The 22,303-nt window shown below is 45.7% G+C and overlaps 1 protein-coding gene across 9 annotated transcripts in view; it reads left to right on the top strand.

Moving 5' to 3' along the window:
• SETD4 (SET domain containing 4) overlaps nucleotides 1–20,526 on the top strand; it is a 22,777-nt gene extending 2,251 nt beyond the window's left edge. For 3 of the 9 annotated variants that reach the window (XM_045284567.1, XM_045284570.1, XM_045284569.1), the window contains 9 exons: nucleotides 1,014–1,109; nucleotides 3,876–4,015; nucleotides 7,024–7,112; nucleotides 9,552–9,981; nucleotides 12,381–12,555; nucleotides 15,685–15,766; nucleotides 16,565–16,645; nucleotides 19,537–19,660; nucleotides 20,288–20,526. In XM_045284567.1, coding sequence (XP_045140502.1) covers nucleotides 1,014–1,109; nucleotides 3,876–4,015; nucleotides 7,024–7,112; nucleotides 9,552–9,981; nucleotides 12,381–12,555; nucleotides 15,685–15,766; nucleotides 16,565–16,645; nucleotides 19,537–19,660; nucleotides 20,288–20,422 — 1,352 coding nt within the window. In that variant the 3' untranslated portion in view covers nucleotides 20,423–20,526. Of the gene's footprint in view, nucleotides 1–1,013; nucleotides 1,110–3,875; nucleotides 4,047–4,993; nucleotides 5,300–7,023; nucleotides 7,113–9,551; nucleotides 9,982–12,380; nucleotides 12,556–15,684; nucleotides 15,767–16,564; nucleotides 16,646–19,163; nucleotides 19,248–19,536; nucleotides 19,661–20,287 lie in introns of those variants that run through there. The other 6 variants (XM_013006141.3, XM_045284572.1, XM_045284568.1 and 3 more) reach the window with 6 other exon arrangements.
• Nucleotides 20,527–22,303: the final 1,777 nt, after the last annotated feature.

Below are 22,303 nucleotides of genomic sequence, written 5' to 3'. Positions count from 1 at the left end.
TTGGTATCTGCTTCTGTCAAGATGACAGCCAAGAAAGGCCTGTGGAGCAGGTCCCCTCCATAACGAGGCCACTATGAGCTACTTTACATTATTTGTTCTTTTTGAAAGATTGCTTCTATTTTTTAACCATCTCTACGTGAGATGGTTCTTCAGAGATTCTCAAAAGTTGGTGACCTGACTATACAGTGATTTTAATCTGAGTTCTCTAGAGAAGCAAAATCAGTAAAGTGTATAACAAGGAGACTTCAAAATGTTCATGAAAAATTTGATTAAGAGATATCGGAGCTTCTCCATAAACGTTTGAAGTTTCTGTAAATAGAAAAGGAGAAGGGCAAGGGAGAAATAGATATATTCATCTGGAAGAAACGGTTCTTGTAGTTGTGGAGGCTGGGAAGTTGCAGCTCTGTGGGTCCGGCAGGAGTCTGGTAGCTTCTCCTGATCATGTGGTTACAGTGACAGAAGCCACAATTGGCAGGTCAGATGACAGGCTTTTGGCCCACGGGGGTTTCAGAAGCTTGTGAGTCCCAAAATTGGCAGGTAAGACAACAGGCTACTGGTTTAAGTCCCAGGAACTGGAGGTAAGATGATGAGGAACCAGGTGGTGCAGAATTCAGAACAAGAGGGGAGAGCCCTCCAGAGTATCCATATATCTCTCTAGATTGGATTTGGGTTACCCACAGCCTCTGCCCAAGGAAACTCTGTGTACATCTAAGAAGAACGTGAAGAAAAAAAAAAAAAGAACGTGATTTGAGTAAGGGTGGGACTTGAGTAAGGGCAGAACGTAAACCTCTTGTGAGACTATGACCAAAGATACACAGCACACAGGCCCTGCCTCATTAACATAGGGGATTTGTAACATAAAAGGGAGGATAAATACATCAGATCACAAAGAGGATAATTTGAGTTGGCTCACAAACTGCAGTTAGCCACACAATATTGGGAGTCATGGCTTAGCCAAGTTGATGCATTCCACTAACCCTCACAATTGCTGTTTGTTCTTTCCTCTTGATTAGTTAAAGAGAGCCACAAGTCTGAATTTATAGAGCTGAGGAAGTGGATGAAGGATAGGAATTTTGAAGATACAAATTTAACTCCTGCTCGTTTTCCAGGTAAAGTCTGGAATTTGATTCTCATGACCACGTCACGTGAGAGATGGGTGGACACAGGCTACGGGGAAGCACCGCTGAGTTTCAGGGGACCCCACTCTCTGGGTGCCCAGCTTTTAGTGTTGTGTGTTAGGTTGCCTGCCTCGGAGTGGTAATGTTTGTTACTCATCAAGTTCTAAAATGGAATGAAAGTTGCTTGTCAGGAGTGAATGAGCAGTGCCTGAGGCCTGCTGCCTTCATGGGTTCTACTTGGCGCCAGAAGGACAGGTGTATGGTGAAGAAGCAGGAATTGGCATATGGTTAGATGGCATGTTAGAAAACACATCACCTGTCTATAATCTGGAGCAGGACAGAGTTTCCCATTTGAAGAGAGCAGACAACTCTCCCAAGCTCTTAACTCCACCTTCATGGCCTTGGATGTGCTCAAGCTAAATGATTTGGCTGTGATCACAGCCTATTGCTTGTATTTTGGAAGCAAGGAACCTCCCTTGTGAGCCATAGATTTCCAGTTTTTAATTAGTGTGTGATAGGCGGGACCGTTTTGGTATTCTGCCAGAACCTACAGAAGTCTGAGGAATTAATCTTGGGGGTGGGGGAGAGGAAGGGTAAGGCTCTCATGTAGTGAGTGGGATTTTGTCTTAGGGCTCTCTGCTTTGGGACTGCACCTGTCAGGGCCAAAAGCATGGGCCAAATCCAGGCCTCCCCGGTGGATTAGGGTAGCAGAGATTTGAAGACAATAAGTGAGGCTTTCTGCTCCTGTAAAGATTTACAGCCTCGGAAACCCAGTTCCTACAGCATTGTGTGTGGAGAGAAATTTCCATGTAAACTGGCACCTGAATCTTAAAAAAAAAAAATCTTCCATAGGAAAAAGTCTTCCCATTAGTCATTGATTCTAAAAGGGATCTGGCCCTCAGGGATTATTATTATTATTATTTCCCCCACATCCATGTAGCAGTGTGCTATATTTTATTTTATTTTTATCATTTGATTATGGGCTCATACAACTCATCACAATCCATACATTCATCAATTGTATAAAGCACATTTGTACATTCATTGGCCTCATCATTCTCAAAACATTTGCTCTCCACTTAAGCCCCTGGCATCAGTTCTCATTTTTCCCCTCCCTCCCCGCTCCCCCCTCCCTCACGAACCCTTGATAATTTATAAATTATTATTTTGTCATATCTTGCCCTGTCTGACGTCTCCCTTCATCCACTTTTCTGTTTTCCATCCCCCAGGGAGGTCACATGTAGATCTTTGTAATTGGTTACCCCGTTCCAACCCACCCTCCCCTCAGGGATTATTAAATCCACTGTGGGATTCACAGAATTAGTGAAATATGTTCATAAAACCAAAACCACTTGGAGTGACCAGTATGCCCTTGGTCAGGGAGACCGATGTCAGTATATAACAGCCTCAACCAACCAGCCAGATGACTCAGTTGCTCGGGAGCTCCCACTGTCTTGCAGGGATTGACCTTTGCAGAATTATGCGCCCTCCCAGCCAAGAGACAAAAGGTTAAGAACTCTAAATATGAAACTGAGTAGGCTCTAGGCCTCTTGTGGGCTCAGACTCCCTGTGTCTCCTAGAAACCCTGCATCTCAGCCTCCTCTGAGTTCGTCTGACTGTCGCGGGAGCTGAGGTGGGGAGGGTTTAGCTTCAGCAGGGCTGACAGCACAGCTGGAGAAGTAACTGTTGTAGCTAGACTCCCCCCAAAAAGGTTCTAAAACTTATTTGAACTCCGGCCCCTTTCTCATCAAAAACAAAACAAAACAAAGCAATGCTATTTCTCTCCTAGCAATTAAGACATTTTGTACTATATTCCATACCCCAGTATAATACTAAGGTATCTGCTTTTGCAGCCCTCTTAGATCATTTCAGTGCCCCCAGGGGCAGTATTGTCCACTGGAAAACAATGCCCTAAAGTTTTTGTGTGTAGGCATCAGCTGGCATTTACAGATCCTCACCGTGCTCACCCAGGTGGAAGCAGAGCTCATCTGATGGGTTACCTGAGCGCGGTGCGGCAGGGAGGATGCAATCCACAGACTCTCTTGGATATGGGGTAGGGTTTGCTGGCCCATCAATCAAAGGGCTCTCCAAGATCGTTGGTGGGGAAAGCTGGGCCTGGTCGGGACAGAATTGGATCTCAGGTTGGATGGGAATTAGAAGTAGGCCTTTTGCTTGAAGGAGGGAATCCAAGGCTGGGTTCTTAAAAGGGGCCCAGCACAGGGCTGCATCCAGCCTGTGGTGGTCTGTAGGCCATCCTGTTGTTAGTTGCGGTGGACTGGGCCTTTGCACTGGTGGCCATGCAGAGCAGAACAACATGCTGCCCACTCCTGTGCCATCTTCCCGATAAGTTACAGATCGGACTTTTGTATTCGTTTTGTAGGATTCTCACTGGTTGATTTTTGGAAGTGAATCACCAGGCCTTTCTTCCTAGTCAATGTATTATTAGTCTGGAGGCTCCACTGAAATGTGCTCAGGGTCATAGGAACACACACGTCTCCCCTGACAGATGGGTGGTGGCTCGGCTTGAGGCGCACTGACTGGGTCTCCTATATGGAATGCGAGAATTCAGCCACTGAACCACCAGTGTTGTCAGAGGGCAGCCCTATAAGGACACCCACAGGGGCCCAAGGCATTTCCCAGTCCTTTCCTGAAGCCTTGTTTCCCCTGGGAGTCCAAGGCTGGGAGAACCTGCTTCAGTTCTCTGTAGCTTTGCTCATTGACCTATATGTTCACCCTTTTCTTTCTTTGCTTTCCTAGGCACTGGGAGAGGCCTGATGAGCAGAACAGCCCTGCCGGTCAGAACGGCCCCTGGAGCCTTTGGAATGCATGCTCAGTTTTGCTGCTTTGTTTTGGAGTTCAGAATGTTTCTGAAAACATTGAAATGTTTAAAACACATTGTGTGTGACACATGAGGGGGCTGCAAAAAGTGTATGGGAAAAAATGGAATTAAAAAGAGTGGAGGGGGTGGGATAGAATACGGGCTTGGGAGTTGATGAGTGTTTGAACCTTCTGAATGCAGAACTGATAGTCTGAAATGTAAACCCCCTTCTAATTCACAATCAAACATTCATTAGAGAGAGAGAGAGAGAGAATGGAATTGTTCCACTAACTTTTTGACACCAGTCCCACTGGCATTTCTTACTCATCTAGTGGGTGTGTTTGAGTATCGTTCTATCAGTTCTGATTAAGTTTTTCTGTATATAAGTGACAAGTCCAAAGTAACAGGACTTAAGCAGAATGGAGGCTTAGTTTGCTCTCAGGCTGGTGTGTCTATCGGACACCCAGGTTGCTTGCAGCTCTATGTCCACGTCCCTAGAGGGTGCACCACACCCTCCTGTCCAGGTGCTCTTAGAGTCTCAGCTGCAGACCAGGAAGATGGTGAGAAAAAGGCAGGCTTCCTGTAAGGAAGGGCTTCAGGGACGGGCATGCACCCTCAGTCATGGAGGAGGTGGAGAGGCAGCTGGCAGTCTGAGCATGGCGAATGTTGCGAGACATCATGTATGGGCTAAATGTGCCCAGGGAGCTATTCTCCTGAGTGGCTATGCACAGCATGGTAATAGAGCCTTGAGCTAGCTGTGGTCTGGGAGTTAGGCCCAGCTCTGCCTCCACTGATGGGGGACCACCTCTCTTTCTGCCTTTCTTCTTGAGTTTTTCTTTAGCTCTTTCGGAGATACTGAGCATGTCCTTCCTTTTTGATTTTCTAACTCCAGGTCTTTGCACCTTTCATTATGATATTTTATTTTATCTTCTTGAGTTGCTCTGACATTTTCTGTTCAGCTCTTTTCATCATTTCCATTTATTTTAGCTACTCTATGATTGAGAGCAAGTTTCAGGCTCTTCTCATATCTACTTTGATCTTTACTTTCATATTTTTTTTCTCCTCCCCTCCCCATTTTCATATCTTTTAATTACCTTTTGCTTCATGCATGATGTTCTTGATGCCCTCAAACAGCTCACCAGGTCATTAGTGTTTAGTGGGTCAAATCTGTTATTGAGATGTTCTCAAAATCAGGTGGAGTAGACTCAAAATCATATTTTGGCTCTCGTGGACTTGTTTTAATTTCATTTAGCTTCAACCGGAACCTACATGTGTGCAATTGATGGCCTGTTGCACTATCAGGCCGTGGCCTGGTTTTAGCTGCTGCTACTGAGCTGCTCCATCGTCTCTTCCCACAGATGTGGTCAGTTTGATTTTTTGTATTCCATCTGGAGAAGTGCCTGTGTATAGTCGCCTTTTATGTTGTTGTGAAAGGTATTTGCTATGAAGAAGGCATTGGCGTTGCAAAATTCTGTCATGTGATCTCCAGCTTCATTTCTCACCAAGGCCGTATTTCCCAACAACTGTTCTTACCTCTTTGTTTCCAACGTTTACATTCTTATCACCAGTAATTATCAGTGCGTCTTGATTGCATTGGTTGCGCAATTTCAGACTGAACATGTTGCTTCTTCAATTTCTCCATCACTAGCTTTGGTGGTAAGGAGCTTTGAGGGTGTAGTGATTACGAGTTGGGCTGTAATCCATTTGGTTGGCAGTTCAAAACTACCATTAGCTTCGAGGGAAAAAGACTGGGCTTTCTACTTCCGTAAACAGTTATGGTCTCAGAAATCACAAGGGGCCACTGTGTGTCAATATTGACTCGGTAGCAGCGAGTTTGGTTTTTTGAATTTTTTATTTTATTGGGGGCTCGTACAACTCATCACAATCCATACATCCATCCATGTGTCAAGCACATTTGTTGTTTTTTGATTTAGTAGTTGGTATATACATTTGCATAATAGCTGTATTGACTGGATTTCATTATATGTGTATAGATATTATCAAAACAGCATTGTGTACTTCAAGATAGATCTTGCAATGCCCTTTTTGACTATGACTGCAGAGCTGTTCTACTGTTGACATTATGTACAAATGAGCATTTTCTTGGCTTTAGTAATAATTTACATAAATGTAAGTGAAAATCATAGATATTCATGGAGTAAATAGCTCTTTGGGGCAAATGTCATTGTAAGTCATTGAGGAAAGAGGAGAGACAATGACTCTTAAGATAGAATTAAGCCAAAAAAAAAATAGAATTAAGCTAATGACAGGAGGACAGAAAAAAAACAAACAAACAGCTAAAAGGGAAGTCATGGGATTTTGAAGTCAGAAGGGACGTAGTTAGTAATCATCAGTTTAATTTCACTTGACTCATGAGGAATCCAGTTAGAGAACCCTGACACTCTTTGCAGGCCTGAGTAGTTTTGCCAATCTCCAATGCCAGGATCCAAATCCTTGGTCTCACATCTGTTGTCTTAGTGCTGAACTTCTTTCTGGGGCCTGTGATGTTCCATCTTAATTCCCGGTGACATCCTCCCCCTCACCACACCCCAACCTTACAGTGAGAGAAAGCTAAGCTTATACAAGTGATAGAGTTAGATTCATGCTGTGCTGGGTGGGCTGCCCTTTCATCAGCGAGCTGGCTAGTTTCAGGTAATGGAGAGAGTAGGCACTTGTCTGGAGCAGTCAGTCACTGGGCACCTGGATTTCACTGGTTACAACTGATATTGGTGGTTTCTGTTTCCCATCGGGAGCACACTTTCATGGCCTAAGAAATGCAGGGGGGACAGCTGTCAAACTGTTTCCTTGCTCTTCCTCCCAGGAGAAAGGTTGACGGGTGGCAGGCCAGGGCATTCACCTCTGCTTCATGTTGGGATTGTAGTCCCTGGCATTGGCACAGCCTTGCCTGCCCTTGCTCCTCAGGGATGGGGAGTGAGTCTGTTGGGGGCTGTGGGGCTGTGGCTGGGTTATAGTAGAGTGGGGGTAGATAACAGTGGGGTTGGAGCCATAGTTTTACAGCACTCTAACGCACATTCGCAGGCCATGCCGAAGCATGAGTGTCCTAACCTTGACTTTCTTTGTGTCAAGGTGGGGCAGATGATTATTTCTGTGCCTGAGAGTTGCCTGCTCACCACGGACACAGTGATTAGAAGCTACTTAGGGGCGTACATTACAAAGTAAGTGATCTCGCGCGCATGCTCACACAGGGCTGTGCTCCTCTGGGAGGTCTCTGTCCTTGGCCAGTGCGCCATCTGAGGGGAAGATCAAAAGGACCTAGGACTTTTCAGAACGAATCAGTAGCTCAAATTATTTGAAAGGCGGATTCTGTTCTTTGAAGCTTGTTCTTAATTCCTTGCCAGTGGACATTTTAAGGTTTTTCCAGGCTCTCTGGAATCTGAGTTGAGCCTTGATCCATCACTTACTTGTAAGTGAAAGTTGAAGGAGATGATATGTGTAATTCAGACTCTCAGTGGCCTTTCTGCCATCATGATCACACTCCATCGAGCAGATTCAGGCTCATCGTGACTCTAAGAGAGAACTGCCCCTGTGGATTTCGGAGGCAGTTTTGCCAGAGTAAACAGCCCCCTGTCTGCCACAGAGCAGCAGGCAGGTGCGAATGGCTGACCGTGCGGTTAGCAGTCTAACGCGTCAGTAACCGACTGCACCGCCAGGCTCGTTGCTGTCACAGTAGACCGCAACAGTCCATTTTACCCTTCCTCGTATGTGCTCGAATTCTTCCAAAGGAGCGCTGTCGAATTTATCAAAGGCTTAGTTTTACTTAGCACAGAGGGAGGGAGGCCAGGCCGGGAGTAGAGAAGTATTTTATGTTATCTGTTCTGGTGGGCCTTGGTTTTGAGTGTTCTCCACCAACAGAGTGAGTGGGATCCGTAACACAAGGATTTCTTGCTAAATCTTGAGGACTGAGAGATTGCTTCATGTTTCAATTTGAAGATAAGTTCTGGATTGTTTTTCTCCCCTGGCATTTTTTTTTTTTTCTTGTAAGAAGGCATCAGCATCTGGTAAGAGGGGATACCCCCCATAACCAGAATTTTTTCCCCGAAAGTATGTATTTAAATTTTTTTTTTTAACAAAACAATATATCACCTTGCAAGTACTCTCTATTACACTTAATACATTTGTCAAATCTGCGATTCCATTCTTGGAAACATTTCCCAAACTCATCTGTTTGAATGGCTGACAGTACCTCCCTCATTTTTTTTTCACCTCTCCTACAACGTTGTCAAATCTCTGTCCTTTCATGTCCCTCTTAATTCATGGAAACAAGAAGCTGCATGGAGCGAGGTCAGGTGAGTTAGGTGCGTGGGGCAAGAGAGGCATGCAGTTTTTTGTCAAAAACTGGTGTACTGAGACGGCTGTGTGAACAGGTGCATTTTCGTGGTGGCAAAACCAGTCCCCTGTCTGCCACCAAGCAGGCATTTTCAGTCGCACACAGTTATGCTATCTTTTCCGAACCTCTAAATAGAAAGCTTGATTAACAGTCTTACCTGATGGAACGAACTCCAAATGCACTATCCCCCTCACATCAAAAATAACAAATGAGCATTGTTTGTTTTTTTTTGGGGGGTGGGTGGGAGAACCCCTTCATAGACTTGAGTAAAGGTAAGGATGCTCTTAAGATGCAGATTCTCTGTCGTACTCTGAAATTTTGCGTAGAACGTCCTGCTGCATACAAATCCAGACATTGAAACATCTCCTAAATAGTTTCATGCCACAGGATTTGTTTTTATGGGTAACCATGCAAACAAATAAAAGTACTGCAGTATGTGATTTGAAATCAAGCAAGCTTAGAAATGAGCACTTGAAGTGTAACAAGTATATAACGAGCATCTTTAGTTTTTGGTCTAGGTTATGGGCATCCAGTTGAACTATCTGGGATGATGGGAATGTCTTATTGTGCAGTATAATAGCCGCTAGTCAAGTGTAGCTGTTGAGCACTTGGTATGTGGCTTGTATCCTGAGAAATTAATTTTAAATATTGCTTAATTTCTGCCAGTTAAAATGGACGTAGCTTCATGTAGCTCATTGCTAGATCCCTTGGTGCTGCAAATGGATTGTGTTCCAACTACTAACCTGAAGGTTGTAGTTTGGAACTCAGCTAGTGGTGCCCCGGGAGAAAGGCCTGATAGTCTATTTCTGTAACAATTACAGCCAAGGACATCTTATGGAGGGAGCAGTTCTATTCTGTAACGCATGGAGTACCCTGAGTCAGAATCCACGTGGCACAGTGTGGCAGAGTATGGTTTTGTCTTGGATTTGCTGTGGCACGTGTGTTGTTCCACCACTTGTGTATTCTCATCTGATTGATAAAAGTGGATCTGTAGCATAAGTGTTCAAGCTGGGAAACCAGGAAGCAGAGAGGGTTCCTGTAAACAGACTTGAAATGGGTCTAGTGGTTATTAATAGGACGCTAGAGGGAGTGTGAGTCATAGAATAAAGGGCATCTATTGGGTTCCGTATGTAAACCTGGAGGGATTGACAGCTTGAGCATAATCCCTCCAGTGGCATAACAAATCAGTGCACCCACACTCACACGTTTCACGTAGTCCCTAACTTGAGTGACAGTGTTTGCCTTAAACCTGTTTTAATTTTACCAGGTGGAAGCCGCCTCCATCTCCTCTGCTGGCTCTCTGCACCTTCCTAGTTTCTGAAAAGCATGCTGGGGACCGGTCTCCCTGGAAGCCTTACCTGGACACACTACCTGAGGCCTACACTTGCCCTGTTTGTTTAGAGCCGGAAGTGGTGAATCTTCTCCCCAGGCCTTTAATAACAAAGGCTCGAGAACAGAGGAGCTGTGTTGGGGAGTTTTATACGTCCTCCAGAGACTTTTTCTCCTCCCTGCAGCCTCTCTTTTCCGAGGCAGTTGAGAGCATCTTCACCTACAGCGCCCTCCTGTGGGCCTGGTGCACGGTCAACACCAGAGCTGTGTACCTGAGTCACCGGCGGCATGGGTGCCTCTCCACCGAGCCAGATACGTGTGCCCTTGCCCCGTTCCTGGACCTGCTGAATCACAGTCCAGACATCCAGGTGAGCAGGTTTGGCTTGGATAGGAGGACTCACAACAGGGAGCACTGACTGTCCTGTGAGCAAGAGCAGGCACAGATGGCCCTCAGTGTGCTTCCGGCTCTCCTCCTGATGCAGTCTCCTACCTGGCATCCTTTATCTTTCCCCTGCTCCTCTGCACGTCTCTGCAGAGCTCTACTCTCTGTGCCCCTGGGTCCCCACACGGCAGAGTCTTCTTTCTCCTCCCATAACCGGGCTGAAGCACGCTTGCTTTCTGGTCCCATCTCCTTTTGCCCCTGGAGCCATCTCTTGTTAGACTCACACCTTCCCGGACTAGGGTCTGACCTCTTCTGAGGAGGGAACTTTGCTGGCCTCCTCTGGGTGACTCCATCGCCCAGCCCAGTAGCCCAATACATGATGATGTGCAGGCAGGTCATCCCAAGGGGACCGCTCAAATGCTGGGCTGGGTAACAGCTGCTGTGAAGGTGTGTGCGCTCTGCAAGGGGAGACTGCGCAAGTGGAATGGCCCAGATTAGTTGGTACACTGTGTAGGTAAACCACGCTGAAGTGGCTTTATGGTGATGGGCTCTCCATCCTCCAGATGAGCCACTTACCCAGGTCATGCTAACTCCTGTGATTAAGTGGGCCCCTTTGACAGGGGCACCCTGTGTAAACCTGCCTTCCACAAAATTTAGCCACAGTCAGAGAAGCCCTGCTGGATTTATTGTCCCCGTTTGCTTTTATGAGCCGGCCTTCCAGAAATAAAAAGTCGATGTGGTACAAGATAAGCTGGAAAAGGGAAGGGAAGTATTAAGACACTTGTCCCAGTAGGGTTGTAATCTTTAGATGATTACTTTTTATGAGAGCATAGTAGATGCTCAGTAAATGTTTCCACGTGGATGATGATATTCAGGGAGAAGACTTGGCAATTAAGACAGAATCCCCTGTGGAGGCAGTCACTGGGCCCCTTTGCTTCAGCCCTTTGCAAGCTGTGGCGCATGTGGAAGACGTGTGGGGCACACTAGGGAAAGGCCTGGCTTCTTGACACCCTCGGGCTCATTGTGGACCACATGGCTGAGATCTCATGCCACTGCCACCCTCTGTACTGTCCCTCTTCCTCCAGATCCTCCAGTGACCAAACTGAGACTTGCTGCTGTGCTGCACCGGGCATCTAGTTAGCTCGTGCGCTAGAGAGAATGGGCAGGACGTGTGCTAGAGAGAAAGGGCAGGAGTGTCCTGCTGTGCTTTCTTAGGCCTGGGTTGTCTACTGTATTTTTGTAGAAAGGAGACGGAAGTTAGAGGAGAGTGGTGGTGACAAAGTACCTGTAAGGGGGATGCTGTGTGAAAGGTCTAGGACATCAGGACTTGTCAGTCCTCAGTGCAGGACACACTCCCTTGGGGCTGTGAGTATAGTTAGGCTCCAAACCAGTAATTTTATTGTTTATAGTTGGGGGTGGAGGGTGTCAAATTATGGCCTTCAAACATTTGCCTCAAGGTTCTTAGATAAGAATGGCTTTTACCTTTTTAAAGAATTGTGACAATACAAGCAAAACAAACCAGAACCAGAACCAAGGATCAGCTTGAGAGAGTGAGGGGCTATAACTGGCAAAACCTAAACAATGTATTCTGTAAATTATAGTAGAAAGTTTCAGGCCCTGTGTTAAAGCACAGTTGGGTTTGTGTCCTGAAACTCTAACCTGTAGTTGAGTCTGTAAAGCAGTTTTCCGAGAGAGCCCTCTGTACTGGGATGTGCTAGGAGTACTCCGAGCTTCGACCCACCCTTGGTTCAGGAGCAGCCAGGCCTTTTCTGTGAAACACCTCTGCTACCCAGTCAACTCTGTCCTGATAGGACAGATTAGAGCTGCTCTATAGGTTTTCAAGCCTACTCTTTATGTAAGCAGACTGCCTCATCTTTCTCCTGTGGATTTGCCAGTGGGTTCGAACTGCTGACCCTTTGGCTTGCTGCAAAGCGCTTTCCCACTATGCCACCAAGGCTCCTCAGAATAGCAACCAAACTTCACACTGATTGCCATCGAGTTGATGCCGACTCATAGTGACCCTGTAGGACTCTGCCCCTGTGACTTTCCGAGACTGCCCCTAACTCTCTGCAGGAGTAAAAACCCCATCATTTTTCCTTTGGAGCAGCTGGTGGTTTTGAACTGCTGACCATGTAGTTAGCAGCCCAGCACATCACCACTACACTACCCGAGTCCCTCCGTAATAGCAACAGGGCTCTAGAATTCATGAGTTATCAACCACTATCATGCTGCTCAAAAGCTGAGGCAGCCCTGACATTTTTTCCTCATTATTTTTGGATGTGGTTCAATTCATTGAGCGTTGCAAAGCTATGTCTGGCTTAAAGTAATCCAACAGTCAGCTTTTCATTTTTACACACACAGGATCTAAGTTTTCTTCTTTTGTAGGTAAAAGCAGCATTTAATGAGGAAACGCACTGTTATGAAATTCGAGCGGCTTCCAGATGTAGAAAACATGAAGAGGTGTTCATCTGCTACGGCCCCCATGACAACCATCGCCTGCTCCTGGAATACGGATTTGTTTCCCCCCGGAATCCTCATGCCTGTGTGTATGTCTCACGAGGTTAGAATCAACTTTGGTTTTCTCACAAAAACAGAACGCTTCCCCTCTCTAGAGATGTGTTTATTTTAAGTTTTAATAAAATTAAATCCTAAAGCATTCATGCCAGTTGATGTGGGGTCACCTCCAGCTCACGGGGGCCCCTTGTGTGTCAGAGTACAGCTATACTCTGGGGTCTTCACTAACTTAATTTTAATAAGTAGATCACCAGGCCTTTCTTCCGAGGCACAGGTGGGTGGACTTGAACCTCCAGCCTTTGGGTTACCAGTTGGGTGCTTAACTGTTTCTACCACCAGGAACTCCCAAAGCACTGCTAACCATAAGGTCTGCAGTTCAAACCCACTAGCTGCTGTGTAGGAGACAGCTGAGGCTATCTGCTCCTGTAAAGATTTACCACCTTGGAAAGCGGTATAGGGTTGCTGTGAGTCAATCAACTTGATGATGGTGGATTGTTGGTTTGGAGGCAGGCTGACTGAAATTTCAGTGTTGAAGTAAAAACAGGAAGTTTGAATGATAGGATAATAAATGTGGAAGGCTTTTTTGACATTAGAAGACAGATGGAAGAGAAGAAAAACCCTTAAAGACTTAACTGTGAATAGGTGGAAAGAAATGGAAAGTCGTGTACAAAACACGTCACTGCCCCTCAAGTTGGGGTGGGATTGCTGCTAGGTGTGGAAGGCCTCCATCTTTTGGGGGGAGCAGGTTGCCAGGCCTTCACGGAACCACTGGGTGGATTCAGAGCACCAGCCTTCTGGTTAGCAGCCCAGCGCTGGACCACTGTGTCACTGGGGCTCACTGTCCCGATGATAGAACAGGGTTAGCGATCAAGAAGTCAAAAGATAAAAATACTTATTAATACTTAAGTAAAGTATACAAAATGTTATTGCTTCTACCAGGAAGTGGTTATGCCTTGGACTGCTAACCATAAAGTCACCTGCCCTGAGGTAGAAAGAGAGGGCTTTCTACTTCCATCAAGAGTTACAGTCTTGGAAACCCATAGGGCACTTCCACCCTGTCCTTTAGTGTCACTGTGAGTCTGCATCCCCTTGATGTCAGGAGTTTGGAGTTTGGGGTGAGGAACCTTGGAAGGAGCCCTGGTGGCATGTGATTAAGGTGCTCCACTGCCAATTAGAAGGTCGGCAGATAGAACCCCCGAGAGACGCTGTGGTGGGAGAAAGATGAGGCACTGTGCTTCCATAAAGATTACCGCGTCGGAGACCCTAAGGAGCAGTTAAAACAAGCGAGCACACTCAGACTCACCGCCATTGATTCGAGTCCTGTCATTCTCCTCTGTACAATGACAAGGGTTGCTGTGACTTGGAATCAGCTTGATTCCAACAGGTTGGCGTGTTTGGGGTCTTAGCAACCCTGGGTAGGACAGATGGTTAGGTGCTTGGTCATGGTTTGAATCCACCTAGAGATGCCTGGGAAGACATGCTGGCGGTTTGCTGTGAAAGGTCAGCAAAGCTCTGGGAGCTGGGTCAGCAGCTCGCTGCATGCTTACTGGAGAGCATCCACTGCGTAGTGCCTGCTTTCTGAGTTTAAGGCCAGATGGACTGGTGATCCCATTTATGTTTTTTGCAGTGTGTTAACTAGTCATCCTTATGGGTATTACTATCTGAAAATTAGTAACTTAGCTATTACATTTGTGGTGTAAAATTTCCAAGTATTAGAGATGCTGTAGAAGACAGATTTTTTTCTTCCTGAAGTACACAGTCTTCTAGGATCAGAAGAAATGGCCAGGCATGGCACAAGTCTGTAATTTGGTAAGAAGCCTGCAGTTTTATTATGAGCTCTCATGGAAATAGAAGCGTGGGGAAGATAATTGTATTGCATCCTATGTTACTTCGCTAAATCAAAAGCAGAAAAGCAAAAATGGGGCCTTGTTAGTTCTCTTAGAAAATTAGCTCTAAGACTGGCTTTCTATTTTCAGACTCCTTATCACTTTAATACTGTTGGCTATGAAATGTTCCGGAGCATTGGTGGCACTGTGGCCTAGGCGTAGGGTTGCTACCCGTCAGGTCTGCAGTTCAAGCCCACCAGCCACCCTGAGGGGGAAAGATGAGGCTGACTGCTTCCGTAAAGATTTTTAAATGTTCATTTGTAAAATCAATTTGAGCAAAATTTACATATTCTTTTTGTTTTAAAAACTGTTAAACCAACATAGGGTTACAGGAGGAAAATTTAAAAAGAGAAAATCCCTCATTATTCTGTTGTCCCTCAGCTGCTGCCCAGCTGGCTTTGGCTCATGACCCCTGGGCCCTGCTCGTCGTGACAGACGGCATGCTTAATGCCGGCCCACTGTGCATTTTGATGGCCTTCCAGCCGGAGGGGCTCATCATGCAGCACCTGATAGGACCACATTCTGTTGTGACCCACAGGGTTTTCATTGACTGAAAGTCCGAAGTAGATGGCCTGGCCTTTCTTTGTAGTCTTAGTCTGGAAGTTCTGCTGAAACCTGTCCACCACTGGTGACTCATACAGGAGCATCACTAACCCAATTAGAATTGTTTATTTTTGCATTATTCACTACTAGTTTGCTATGGTTGGTTGCAGTCACTAAGGTTCCGACTTGTTCAAGTTCTGACTTCTAAAGTACTTGAATATTATTTTTCTTTCCCTAAGCGGTGCCAACAGTTAATGTGCTTGGCTGCTAACATAATGGTCGGTGATTTCAATTCACTTAAAGGCACCTCGGAAGAAATTCCTAGTGACTTCCAGAAAATCAACCATTGAAAATCCAATGAACACAATCCCATTGGAAATACACAGGGCCACCATGAGTACATATGAACACCAGGGTGACTGGTTTTGCTTTGGTTGGTTTATGGTTTCCCCGCAGCTATGCTAATGTCCGAATTATCTGCTGTACTTGGTTAATTTGAGCTGAGGTGGTGATGTTTTGTTCTTCTACAGCTTGGAACTTAGAGCTTTCTAAGATTGGAATCCATGGTCTTGTAGAATCGGACCTGGATTAGAAGAGTAGACATTTTTTAGTGGTGATTTGATCAAAGTGTTGACACGTCTTGATTGCTAATGGGAAGGACAGTGAGTTGAGAAGTGACATTCACTCTGCTGTCTGAATTACACACTGTGCCTTAGTCTGATCTGTGTTTGTTTTTTAAATTATAGATATACTTGTTAAGTATCTTCCATCAACAGATAAGCAGATGAGCAAAAAGATTGCCATTTTAAAGGACCATGGCTTTCTGGAGTAAGTCATTTCTCTCTCTCAAAGTGACTTCATTAGGAATGAGGGTTCGGGCTTTGCAGGGTGCAACACCTCCTGACTGTCAGCAGTGGTGGGATTTGTGCTACGCTTACTATATGAGGTCAGAATGTGCTTAGTGTTTCTGGAGAGCACAGAGGTAGGGCGCTTTCAAGAAACTTAGTCTGGGCATAAGATAGAAACTTGAGAGGCTAAGTTATTACACCTGATACTGGTTGTGTGTCTAGCTTGTGGTCAGAAGGGATGGCAGTGGGCTAGTGTATAGTGCAGGATGAGGCTCACCCTCAGGGGACCGGTCCTGGTCCCTGGAAGCCTGAGCATTGATTCAGGCACTTGAGGGGGGTGAGCAGCACGGTGATTCCACACCAAATGGAGTACACGGGGTCTTAGCCTCTGTTTCACACATTCTCTGGACAAAGTGAAGTTGGGAGCCATGCAGTGATAGTGGGAAGACAGCCAGGTGTTTGCGCCATGGATGGATTAATTAATTAATTAATTAATCTCACTGTGAGCTGTCATGCAAGGCCTCCCCTTCCTGTGGGCCCTCCCCAAAGTTTAATCCCTTCACAAAATTAATTAGAGAATAGTTCCTTAAAAACAAAAGCGAAAAAAAAAATGCAGGGGATTTTTTATCATCAGGCTCTATTATTGCTTGTAGACTTTTTCTTTGTGACCAGTGCTGAAGGTTACATTTGTTTTTGGCCTCTTTGAAAAACAACCGGTGGCTTCCCGGCTGTTTGTAAAGTATTTGCTGCTGTTTTAAAAAACTTTTGTAAATTTTAGGAATTTGACATTTGGATGGGATGGACCGTCTTGGAGGTTACTCACGGCTCTCAAGTTGTTGTGTCTGGAGGCTGGAGAATTGTAAGTTTCACATGTGTTGGTCAGGAGCTGTAGTTAACAGTCTGGTTGTAACTTGGGGTGTGTTTTTGGCTGCCATTCAAGTGCCCAGCCTGAGAGGGAACAAAGAATACCCACCTGTATTATACCCACTTGTATTATACCCACCTGTATTATACCCAGGTGTGTTAGAGTAGCTGCTGCTTCATGTCGCTTGTCCATAGGGGGAGGATTTTTGTCCTTAGATCTTGACCATTTCTAGGACTGTAGCTTCATGTCAGGCTCCTCCCCAGTATTCCTGGGAGGCTGTTTTGAGCCTGTGGGTCCCGTGCATGGTGCCTCCTTGCCCTGGGCCACGTCTTCCTGGCAACTGCCAAAGCGCAGACAAGAAAAACAGTAGCTAGAGAGGACCTTCTGGAGATGATGAGTTCCCAGGCATGTGGGAGGACTAAGTGGAACAGTGCTTCTAAAGAGCACTCAGTCCAGTGCCCAGAGGCCATTGCGGGCAACACTCAGTGACACCTGCCATTGATCGTGCTCCTCGCTTATGATGGGCTATCCCCTACTGGCTGGGCAGTGGAAGAATGCTTCCCTGGTCCCAACACCAGGGCAGTTGTGTTTATTCTCAGCAGATGCTGTGTTTTATCTAACCAATTATGCTTCCTTGTTTTTCTTACTTGGCTAGACAATGCGGAGGTAAATTTGTGGTCCATGGAAATGTTCAGCATCTTAAGGCACGCATTTGTCACTGGGCTCTTTCTTAGGCACACTGCCTTTTTCTTCCTTGCCTTGTCTTTCGTCTTATGCCCCGCCCCCACTTCATTCTTGGGTGTTGTCTGTTCTTGTGTATCAGCTTCTTTAAACCCTTTGTGGAAATAGAGACAAGTGTTTTGTAGGCATTTCACCTAGAATTAAGTCACTGGATATTGCCTGAAGGCCAGCCTTGGGCTTCTTCTCCTGAGTTGTTCTTACTGCCTGGAGCGAGAGGGCAGAAAAAGTCCGGGCTTGGGATCCTGTGTGTTAGAATGCTGTGCCAGCCTCTCAGTGGCGTTGCCTCTGAGAAGAACTCCTCCGACTTCTCTGGTTCTCAATTCTTGCATGTCTAATGGGGATTGCTGTCTTTGCAAGGTAACTTTAACACTTACGTGCATAGTGGATATAGGAGGGGGCTTCAGAATGGTTCATGAAAAAGTGGAATTTCTCTATAAACATTTTTAAGCCGCCGGCTCCCCCCACCCCCATGCAAGTGAGAGCACACTGCCTGGCACATAGTAATTTCCTTCTTTCTTGTCTGAGAACTCACCTATTCCTGAAGTTTCAGCCATCCCACAAATGGTCATGATCTATAAGACATTATTCCCTGGTGTATTCTGTGGTATTTTCTATACCCTCATGCATGTGAAAGTTGGGCATTGAATAAAGATTGAGGGAATAAAGATTGGACGGTGGTGCTGAGAAGAATATTGAAAGTGCCGTAGACTTCCAAAAGTATAAGCAAATCCATCTTGGAAGAAGTATAGTCAGGGTGGTCCTTAGAGGCAAGGATGGCAAGACTTCTCGTGAACTTTGGGCATATTGTCAGGAGAGACCGTCCCTGGAGAAGGACATCGTGTGTGGTAAAGCAGAGATGCAGTGAGAAAGAGGAAGGCCCAGAATGAAGTGGGTTGACACAGTGGCTGCGACAATGGACCCAAATATATGAACCATTGTGAGGCTGGCGCAGGACCAGGTGGTGTTTGGTTCTGTTGTGCTTAGCCTTGCTCCGGTCATAACCCACTGGCCGGTACCTAACAACAAAAACAACGTCGTCGTCATCACCATTCTCCTCCTCCTCCTCCTGTGGGCTGGTGTGCCTTTCTGTCTGGTTTCTTTGTACTATTTCTCGTGTCCATCTTCTACAGCCCTGCCTGCGGCTTCTAGACCAGAGCCCACGCCTGCCTTCTCTGTGTCCAGACCCGCTCTCTGTCCCCTTCTCCCAGGCTCGTGCTTCTTCCTACTGCGTAGATTGGGTCTAGGCTCTGGCTGCCCACCCCAAACACACCTAAGCCCGTCTGCCTGCAGTAAATTTTCCCTGCTCTGCCCATGGCGGCACAATGGTTAAGTAGTTTCAATATGGTCATCTGGTTCTGTGAAGATTGCAGCCAAGAATGCGGCTCTACTCTGTGGGGTCACCAGGAGTTGACATAGACTTGTTAGTGCTTAACAGTGATCACTCTGCTGAGGCACTTCATTTTCTACCAATTTTTGTAGTTTAGAATTGGAATGACTTGTACATCGAGCAAGACTTGGCACACAGATTCACCCTCCCAAATGTAAAGGGGCCTCTGTTCAGTTTTTTTTTTTTTTTAAGGTTAGAGCCCTGGTGACGTAGAATTCCACGTTGGGTTGCTAACCCCAAGGTCAGCAGTTCCAAACCACCAGCCACTCCTTGGGGGAAAGATGAGGCTTTCCACTCTTGTAAAGATTTACCGCCTTGGCACTCTGTCCTATAGGGTCTGTATGAGTCTGATGGGCTCGATGACTGAGTTTTGTTTTGTTTCAGTCACTTGAGAGGAGGAGAAAGCTCTGCTGTCCCCAAGCCTTCCTGCTGAGGACACCCCTTCCTGCTGCCTTGCGCATGCCCCTGGTGGGTGACTCCATTTATAGGCCAGACACAGGACTGTGATGATTGGAAAATTCAGTCTCTGCCTGCCAAGAGTGCCTGGTCCCCTTGCTGTTTATTCTCTCAGGCTCCTTCCCACCCTGCTGCCTGCCACTCCTTCCTTCTCTCCCTCTCTGCTGCATGCGACAGGGAGATTTGAGCTTTCTGCCTGCAGAGGGTACCTTAAGAAGTGTTTGTGTGCTGTGTTGAAGTGTCAGAGCCTTCTTTACCTTTTACGGGCCTGATATTTTCTTATTGAACATTTTAATTCTAGTACATGCTGGAAAAAAGTACTTCTTGGTGAAATAATTTCAGATACAAATGAGAAAGCAAGTTTGGACATAACCAGGAAAATATGCTCTTATTTTATAGAGGAGTCTAATGCTGTGCTTCAAAAGGTATGTTTCTAGAATATTATGTTCCTTTCTTAAATATTTTAAGAAGTTCTATACATGTTCTATACATCTCTAAGAGCACTCTTTAGTGTCACAAATAAATGAAATCATAAATAGAAATAGAAATCATAGAAATAAAATAGAATAAATGGATTAATAGAGAAATCATGAATGAAGTTGTAAATAGATATAATCATGTATTATTTTTGATTGTTGAAATTATGTCTATACTTTTTAAAAAAGATTATTTTATTGGGGGCTTGTACAACTCTTATCACAATCTATACATACATCCATTGTGTCAAGCACATTTGTACATTTGTCGCCATCATCATTCTCAAAACACTTTCTTTCTTCTTGAGCCCTTGGCATCAGCTCCTCATTTTTCCCATCCCTCCCCGCCACCCACTCTCTCATGAACCTTGGTAATTTATAAATTATTATTATTTTATGCCTAACCTTTTAATAGGTAAAAATGATTGCATCACATTTTGAGAATGGATTTTCAAGTATAATTTCTCATTTTTATATTTATTTAGGAAATGTTTTAATTCAGAGAAACTTGCATGGAAACTCATTTGCATGGAGACACTGCTGAGATTAATAAAATAATCTTACCCTAACTTTCAGGTTTCTCACATGAAGGATGAAGAAGTCGCTCTGACCAACCAGCTAACTTTGGTAGAAACTCTGTGGGCTGAAGAACTAAAGATTCTCCAGGCCTCAGCCACCATTCTTGGCAGTTTGCAAACAGGGCTCGCCTAACTTCACCCTGGTACCCATGATGCCCTCCTCTGGTGGGGTGCCTTCTTAAGTAATGTAACATTTTTCACTGCTGTGTAATGAATTAAATTCATTGTGTAGAATCATTTGCAGTTGATACATGGCTTCTAGTCCACAGTTATATGCTTGATCAAATTTATTCCTTTGTGCTTTTCCACATATACTGAACTTTGCCGAATCTCTGTGGTGAGCATTCCTAGGAGAGGCTGGGATGCCTGCAGGTTCTGAATGCTGGAGTGTGCTGTGAAGGTGGATCTGGCATTCAGTAGTCTGTTCAGAGCTCTACAGAATGAACCACGGCCCAAAGAAGTACTCGGAAGTACTGGACTCTAATGGGAGGGAGGCCTGTGGGCGTCAGCTCGGACTCCATGGGTGGTTTGCCATGTTCTTTCATGCTTCTTATTTCACTCAGCAGCTGTGCAAGGGCAGGGCCTGTGCCTCCAACATGCTCTGATGCCATCAGGCTCAGAGGTCAGTTTGGGGGTATGAGGCTTCTTGTGGAACACACGCGCGCGCGCGCGTGCTTGTGTGTGTGTGTGCATGCGCGCGCGCCAACAGCCCTGGGTTTGTACTCAGCTAAGCTCGAAGCTGTGGTAAACAACTTTGAATTTGTCAGCCTTGTTTTCTCTCCTGAAAATGAGAATGTTGGGTGGTTCTGTGTGCCTTTTCATGCTGGCCCTCCCTCTTGGCTGCCCTGCACAGGCCCTGGGTGCTGAGAGTCCTGCGTGCCCCTGCAGCCCCACCACCCCTGAGGAGAGGCAGTGATGAGGGTGAGGGTCTCTGAGGCACTGTCCACATGTTTTTGAAGGGAGGTTCACATACAGGAGAATGTGGCACCTACTTCCCTGGGCCTCCCTTTGGTGGAAGTTTCCATAACTTGGTTGAGATCTTTGGCCAGTTCCCCTTTCTGTTCTCTCTGGTCAGTGTGCAGCTCCTTCAGTCTGCTGCCTTTTGGTGTGCATCTTAATTCCAGTGGGGCGACTGAGCGGGAGAGGAGGACCTTTGTTTATGAGTTTTTTGATGAAAATTTTTGTTTGTTTTCAAGCTTTTTGACTGAAAAGTTTTTCTCTTAGTAATTAAAGCATGTGAGGCTACAGACGTCCCTCTGTATAAAACCAAAATCAGAGTGCCATGTGTCTTGTCAGTAGAGCGTCTCCAAGGGAGTGAGGAGAGAAAGAGAAGTGTCTCCTGCCTCCAAGGAGGAAAATACCATAGTTCCCTGAATTCTCAGGAGAAGGCCATGCCCACACAGAGGCCTCATGTGTTATATCTTGATTGACAGGCCAGACTCCACCCCTTCACTTAGTCCTCCAAAATTGACACCAGATTATGTAACTACCACCCTTTTTCTCCCTGAACGCATTCCTCTCTGGGTCTGTGAGCCAGGTAGCTGGAGTTACAGAGTATATTTTCATTATTCTGTCTTGAATGCTTTTCCCTGTGAATATATATAGTTCCTACTGATTTTAATCTTTAATAGCTACAGTGTATGCCAAGGAGCGCTGGTGACATAGTGATAACAAGTTGGGCTGCTAACTGTAAGGTCAACAGTTCAAAACCACCAGCTGCTCCTTGAGAGAAAGACAGGCCTTTCTATTCCTGTAAGGAATTACATTCTCAGCAACTCACTGGGGCAGTTTCACTCTGTGTATAGGATCACTGTGACAGGGAGGCTTTTCTTTCTTTTTTTTTCTTTAACAGTGTATGCCACAATATTGTAAGCCGGGGACCGGCATGCTTTTCCTTTAAAGGGTCAGATAGGAACCACTGTAGGCTTTGTGGAACAGTCTTGTCAGGACGATTGTCCAGGAGCAGCTGTCGGCAGTACGTAGACGATGGCATGGGTGTGTTCCAGTAAACCTG

This window comes from Echinops telfairi, unplaced genomic scaffold (genome assembly GCF_000313985.2).
Source record: "Echinops telfairi isolate 266 unplaced genomic scaffold, ASM31398v2 ScPeMD7_7469;HRSCAF=8507_0, whole genome shotgun sequence".
Classification (NCBI taxonomy): Eukaryota; Metazoa; Chordata; class Mammalia; order Afrosoricida; family Tenrecidae; genus Echinops; species Echinops telfairi.
This window is presented reverse-complemented; position numbering and strand designations above follow the sequence as displayed.